A 7120-nucleotide genomic window follows, 5' to 3' on the forward strand; every position below is an offset into this window, starting at 1 on the left:
AAAAAAAAAAAAAAAAAAGAACTACAACTTTGGCCAGGTGCGGTGGCTGGAGGTCAAGTTCCCAACATGGAGAAACCCCATCAAGACCAGCCTGGACAACATGGTTAAACACTCTCTCTACCAAAAATATAAAAAATTAGCTGGGTGTGGTGGTGCGCTCCTGTAATCCCAGCTACTCTGGAAGCTGAAGCAGAAGAATTGCTTGAACCCAGGAGGCAGAGGTTACAGTGAGCCAAGATCGTGCCACTGAACTCCAGCCGGGGTGAGAGGGTGAGGCTCCAACTCAAAAAAAGAACTCTACCTTCTCTGACCCCACGATGCACAGTGTAGCCACTCTGACCCAGGAGTGAGATGAGAGCCAAATAATATGATCCTATGGGAAAGCTTTTTCCTGCTCTCCTGTCTTCTCTAATAGTCACTGAGCCCACTTCTAAACAGGGTGAACAAACAGCATCTGAAAATAAACACTGGGGACTCTGACAGATAAAGGAAGGGAGGAATAAGGCAATATTCAGATCTCAGATAGGTGAGCCCTAATTTTAGCCTCAGTATGCCTTATTTTCTAAGATCACCTTTTAGGATCATTTAAAAACATTTAAAAATCATTTAAAAAACAAAATTTGGGAAAAGCTCCTACAGTCTCATCACTAACCCAGGCTCTATTTTTTAGTTTTGACTTCTTATATTTGAATTTGGTTCATATGTGTTATTTTTATATGACAGCAGTCACTGAAGTAAAATTTGAATATATGCTGATTTTTTTGTTCAATTTTAAAAGAAATTTAGGACCAGGCACAATGGCTCATACTTGTAATTCCAGCACTCTGGGAGGCTGAGGCAGGAGAATTGCTTAAAGGCCACATGTTTGAGACCCCCTTAGACAACAAAGACTCCATCTCTATGAAAAATAAATTTTAAAAATTAAGAGATTCTAATCTGCCACACATGGCATAGAACTTGGAGCCAGAAAAAAAAAAAAAAAAAAGATTTGATAAGGAAGAGAAAGTGGCAGCAGAGCACTGGGTAGAGACTGATGGCTGCCACAGTCACTAACGTACAACCTGAGCAAGCTACTTCATCTCTCTGTGCTTCAGTATCTGTAGAAGGGGGACACTGATACCTGTTTTGTAGGGCTGTCTGAAGATACAGTGAGAGAATGTACAGAAAGCCCTTTGTAAGAAGGCCAGCATGCAGTGACAGCTACATACTAATGCCAGCCCTACAAATCTGTACACACTGCCTCTGCTCATTTTGTGGCCCCTGTACTTACTTCATGCCAAACTTCACCTTCTTGTTCTCCACCATCAGGTCACAGATGTATTTGACTGACAGGTATCGAAGCAGCTTGATGTCATAGCCTCTGACCTTATCAAAAAGATGCGTGTCACCACTTCTGAAATAAAGAGTCAGAGGAAGAAGTTACATAGCATGTTCACTCAGAGGAGCCAGGGAGTGGGCACTCATTCAGGGAAGTATGGATGTCACTCTTCTCCAGAAGCTGGGGCGTGTGCTAGGTGGACGCATGGGTGCCAAACAGGACAACTGGTTTCAGAGAGGTTGCAGGAAAGGTGACTTTCTAAGAGATTATCCCCATCTCTGGGATGTATTTCAAAGAGGAGCAATTTGCTGGTGGAAATGGAAAAGGACTTTCTGGCATTGCTTGACATTAAGCCAGAGGACTCAAGATAATCTCAGGGTTCTAAAAAGCAGCAGGCTGGTGGCTGATAGAATCTTTCCATTTCCATTAGAACTGATCTCCTTCCGCCGCCTCCTTTTCCCCCATTTATGACCATTTTTAGCCACATGACTTGCTCATAATGTAACAGTCTGAAATTCTTGTAGAGATAAAGTTTTTAGAGCTATTTTATCAACTGACTATGAAATACTAGCAAGTAAATTCCCTCTACCTAGCAGGCCAATGAAGCAAAGAGAAAGATAAAAATTTTAATGCTCAGTGCTGCCTTTTGATCAGCCCTGCAGATATAGGCAGAAGTAGAAAGCATAAACAGTCACCATTACTTTTTTATTTTTTTAATCCACACTGCTTTGTTGTCCCCAGTAGTTTTCTTGCCAAGAACAGTATATGCTGAAGATGGTGACCTGGCTGGGCAGAGGTCACCTGATCTAGGGAGAAAAGCCAAACATTCTTGAGCACAAGCCAGAGCCGCTGCTTTCAGAGCTAACAGGCAGAACCTGAGCATAGCAAGATGCCCTTTCATGAACTGAACTATGATTTGGGAAGCTGATCTTAACTAGGGTGCTTGTGTGCATTCCAGAGATGCTTGACACCAGTTAAAGACTTTCCATGTGGTACAGACCATGCAAAGGAGCTTTTCTAAAATAACCTGTAGCATTGTTTTCTAAAAACATTTGGAAAGGGGATAGGAAGAGTATGAACCAGCCCATTTCCTCCTTTTATAGGGATTCAAACTCCTGTTCCATACCAACCATGCAGCTGTGACACATCTGGTCTCCAAATGTGCCTTCCAGGCTAGACCTCATGTCTCCTACTTATGGACTGTAGCCCTTGCCCTGGGCCTTAGTACCAGGTGTACTGGGTGAGATGTGGCAAGTTGGTAGTCAGCATCACAGCTGCAAACTGGCAACTCTGTGGGGCTTTTAAACAAATATAGATGTCTGGGCCCTATTCTCAGGCCTGCAGTACCAGGAACCCCAAGAGTGGGATGTTCTCTGTGAATCCAGATGTGCACTCAGTGGACTTCAACAGCCCTATTTCAGGGGCACAGACTTGGCAGACAGAAGGGAAAGAAGCTAATCCACTCACCTGAACCAGTGACAAATACACATGGACAATGTGAACATGGCCATCTCTGGCCAGACACCCCGTCCCCAACACAAGCCCCTGACCACAGCAACTCAGCACTGACCGAAGAGCACAGTCCTCCTCCGTGACGTCCTCCACATCTGCCCAGGCATCATCTGCACCCCCTGCCAGAGAAACCTATCTGTCAGTACTGAGGCTGGTGACCCAGGGCTCCACACAGGGGCCTCCTCACCAGCCTCCTTCCCCATAGTGCCAAGGGTGGGCTGGGCCAACATGGCTCTACCCTTAAGGAAACACTATGCCCCTATATGTCTGGTAGTCTTCACCTCTAAGGTGAACTCCTATTTGTCTCCTGGTCCCTGATCAAAGGCAGGCCCCTGATCTCCACCCAGCTCACTGAGACCCCCTACCTATTCTACTGTGGCCATGGGTGGCTATTCTTTTGTTTTGGGATGGAGTCTCACTCTGTCGCCCAGGCTGGAGTGCAGTGGCGTGATCTCGGCTCACTGCAAGTTCCGGCTCCCAGGTTCAAGTGTTTCTCCTGCCTCAGCCTCCCGAGTAGCTGGGACTACAGGCGTGCACCACCACGCCCAGCTAATTTTCTGTATTTTTTTAGTTAGCCAGGATGGTCTTGAACTCCTGACCTTGTGATCTGCCCTCCTTGGCCTCCCAAAGTGTTGGAATTACAGACGTGAGCCACGGCGCCCAGCCCAGGTAGCTATTCTCTATGACTGGCTTCTCATTCTACATCAGAGGATGCTGTTCAACATTCACCTGAGAAAAAATAGTTGTAGCCTGAGCGTCCATACAGCTCTCCCCATCCAGCCAGTGTGGCCGACCTGCAAATGTGCTGGGAGAGAAACAGCATTTTCAGGGTCAGATGGTTTTCTGAAGCATGCACAGTTGAAGGAACACCTGGGACTCTTCTGATTCTTCCAGGCCAGCATAATGGGCCCAGCACTCCCCCAAGTTTTATCAGCATCAAGGCTGCCACAATCAGTCAGAAGATCCCTAGTACTTAATTCACAACCTCTACTGAGGCAGTCTCACTCCCAAACAAGAGGCGCCAGTGTTACCAACAGGATCGCATCAAATTGGGTGGTTGTTGCATGTGTACCACGTGCTGGACGTGGTACTGAAAAACCCGCCATCTTCTCACTGAATTTTCACAACAAGCCCATGAGGGAGATGTGGCAGGTGGCATGTATTATTGCTGTTACACAGACGAAGAAAAGAAAAACAGGCTAAAGGAGGTTAAGTGATATGTAAGGTCATATAACGAGAGGTAAGCTAGGATTTGATCCAAACCCACTGACCCCTAAAGCCTATGTGCTTACTGTGATTTGGAACTGTTCAGTGTAGAGAGGAACAACCTTTCTAGTGGGGCTGGGTGAGAAATGTTTTAGAGCTTTCTTTTCCTCATCACTGAAGGGATCACTGTAAGAGAATTCTAGAAACCAGGCAACTGGCACAAACTTCAATATCTAATTGTAAGGTTACTTGTTTAAATAAATAGTGTTTGCTGAAATGTGGTAGGGTGGGGAGAATGGGAGGAGATACCTGGTGATGGGAAGGCAAACCAGCCCAGAATTTAGCTAAAGGCTAGGAGAACATGGCCCCGTTACACTGCAATGGGGAAGTTGTGAGGTGACAGACAAGGAGTGAAGCTCACTGCTAAACGGGTCACACAATGTGCAAATGGAAAGTGGATCCCTGGAAGATTGCCAAGTACCATCTGAAGGCTTCTTCTCTACCTGTGACATAATGAGAAGGAAAGTTTTGTTGCTACAGCAAAGAGTTGTGCATGGGAACAACTAGGTCACTTTCTGGCTCTCCCTGAGGTAGCAGCAGCCTAGGGGTGGGGACAGCAATAGAAAAGCTACCTGGGACAGAGTGAGGGGCTTTACTGGTGCTGGGGCAAGAGCTGGTTTGTGGAGAGGTTATCCTGGAAACCCACTGAGGAAGCCTATCAAGGGCTGGCATTCCTGCTGGCCTAAGTAGGATGTACTCCAGTGGGGGCCACTTAAATTTCTGTGGGTCTAAAAGCAATTTGAAAATCTGATAAAAACTATCAACTATCTCCTGAAAAAAAATATATATATATACACATCATAATCTACTTACATTTCCAGGGATTTCTGGACTCTCTCAAGCCCACTGATGAACCCATCCCCAGACCCTGTTAAAAGCCCTTGCTTTAAGGAATCAGTCAAGTAGTGAGGAGCAAAGTGGATGCTTCTGCAGGAAAGGGCTGAGGACCTCTAAGACTCCAAAGAAAAGGGGTAAGTCTGATTTCCTCAAGACGTTGGCAGGGTGTGTGGCTGCCTGTTCCACTGGCATTTGTATAATGTCCACCCTCCCCACTTCATCTAAGCTGCTGGCAGCTGACCTCACTCTCCTTTGCATTATTTCTGTTAAATCTTTCAGTGAAGATAGCTGCCTTCTTTTTGGCTGTTGAGTAGAGACCCTTTTTCTGTTCCCAATTCTTCTTCCACATCCCTTCTATTGATCTTGTCTTTTTAGTAACTGAGGCAGCCAGACCTAGGCCAGCAAAACCCCAGAGTCAGATGGAGAAGGACAAGTTGGCCAAGTCCCCAAGTGGGGCACCAGCCTCTTCAGGAAGGCCCCTGGGGGAGGGTTGACTCCTCTTGATAGACACCTGCCTCATGATTGTGACTTATAACCCATCATCTCTGCCCTTTAAGCTGGCTCCTGACTGAAAACGCAAGATCTACCCTGAATGCTATCCATTTACCTAGTTAGGAATGGCCTCTAATTCTGTCTGTGGAAAAGTACTCTGGATGATTTGCTAATTTAGTAACCTCTGACCTCTGCTCCCCACCTCTTAAACAAAAAGAAAGATGAATTGTTCCCGTTTCAGTGGTCTAACAAAGCCAGACACAAGTGTTTGGGGAGAAAATGGTATGAGAACTTACCGCTCAATGCTTGAACTGAATTTTGAAAAATTATTTAAATATTTTACTTAACCCATCATATCCAAGACATGTCAACATGTAATCACTTTTAAAATGAATATTTTACATTTTTCTATTAAATCTTCAAAATTTGATGCGTATTTTACACTTAAAGCATATCTTAAGTAGGATGTGAAACTTTGGCCATTGGCCAGGTGTGGTGGCTCTTGCCTGTAATCCCAGCACTTTGGCCAGAGTGGGCAGATCACTTGAAGCCAGGAGTCTGAGACCAGCCTGGCCAACATGGTGAAACTCAGTCTCTACTAAAAAGACAAAAATTAGCCAGGTGTGGAGGCATGTGCCTGTAATTCCAGCTACTTGGGAGGCTGAGGCACAAGAATCGCTAGAGCCTGGGAGGCAGATGGCATCACTCCAGCTTGGGCAACAGAGACTGTCTCAAAAAAAAAAAAAACAAAAAACTTTGGGCATTTTAAGGGAAATGTGGGCCCATTTCAAAGTTATTTTTAACAATGACAAACTTTTATACTGCTTCAAGCCTTAAAAATTAAATTGAAATGAAGTAAAATATAACCCTTAGTTTCTCAGTTGCACTAGCCGCGCTGAACTGCGTTTTGAAGGAAGCAGAACACAAGCATTTCTTTTTTCTTACACGTTAGATTCAGGGGTACACGTCCAAGTTTGTTACATGGATATATTGTGTAATGCTGGGGTTTAGGCTTCTATTTAACTCATCACCCAAATGGTGAACATAGTACCCAATAGGTATTCTTCAACCCTTGCCTCCTCCTCCTCCTGTCTCCCCTTTTTGGAGTCCCCGGTGTCTATTGTTTCCACCTTTACGACCACGCGTACCTGTTGTTTAGCTCCCACTTATGAATGAGAACATGCGGTATTTGATTTTCTGTTTCTGCTGGAAGTACTTAAGTTTTAAAAATATTTGTGGGTACATTTATTTATTTATGGGGTACATGAGATTTTTTTTTTGTTTTGAGACAGAGTCTGGCACTGTCACCCAGGCTGGAGTACAATGGCATGATCTTGGCTCACTGCAATTTCTGCCTCCCGGGTTCAAGCAATTCTCCTGGCTCAGCCTCCGGAGTAGCTGGGACTACAAGCGCCCGCCACCACACCTGGCTAATTTTTTGTATTTTTATTAGAGATGGGGTTTCACTATGTTGGCCAGGCTGGTCTCGAACTCCTGACCTCATGATCTGCCTAACTCAGCCTCCCAAAGTGCTGGGATTACAGGCGTGGGCCACCGCGCCCGGCTGATATTTTGATACAGGCATACCATGCATAACAATCACATCGGTGTAAATGGGGTTCCATCACCTCAAGAATTTATCCTCTATGTTACACACAATCCAATTATACTCTTATTTTATTTATTTATTTATTT

The 7120-nt window shown here is 45.1% G+C and overlaps 1 protein-coding gene across 1 annotated transcript in view; it reads right to left on the bottom strand.

Moving 5' to 3' along the window:
* MTMR14 (myotubularin related protein 14) overlaps positions 1-7120 on the bottom strand; it is a 64316-nt gene that overhangs the window by 30943 nt on the left and 26253 nt on the right. Inside the window, exons 5-7 of the mRNA XM_011998600.1 lie at positions 3560-3635; positions 2889-2949; positions 1271-1393 (exon numbers count right to left, since the gene is read on the bottom strand). Of these exons, the coding sequence (XP_011853990.1) occupies positions 1271-1393; positions 2889-2949; positions 3560-3635 (260 nt within the window). The remainder of the gene's footprint in view (positions 1-1270; positions 1394-2888; positions 2950-3559; positions 3636-7120) is intronic.

The sequence above is a fragment of the Mandrillus leucophaeus genome, unplaced genomic scaffold (genome assembly GCF_000951045.1).
Source record: "Mandrillus leucophaeus isolate KB7577 unplaced genomic scaffold, Mleu.le_1.0 Scaffold576, whole genome shotgun sequence".
NCBI lineage: Eukaryota > Metazoa > Chordata > Mammalia > Primates > Cercopithecidae > Mandrillus > Mandrillus leucophaeus.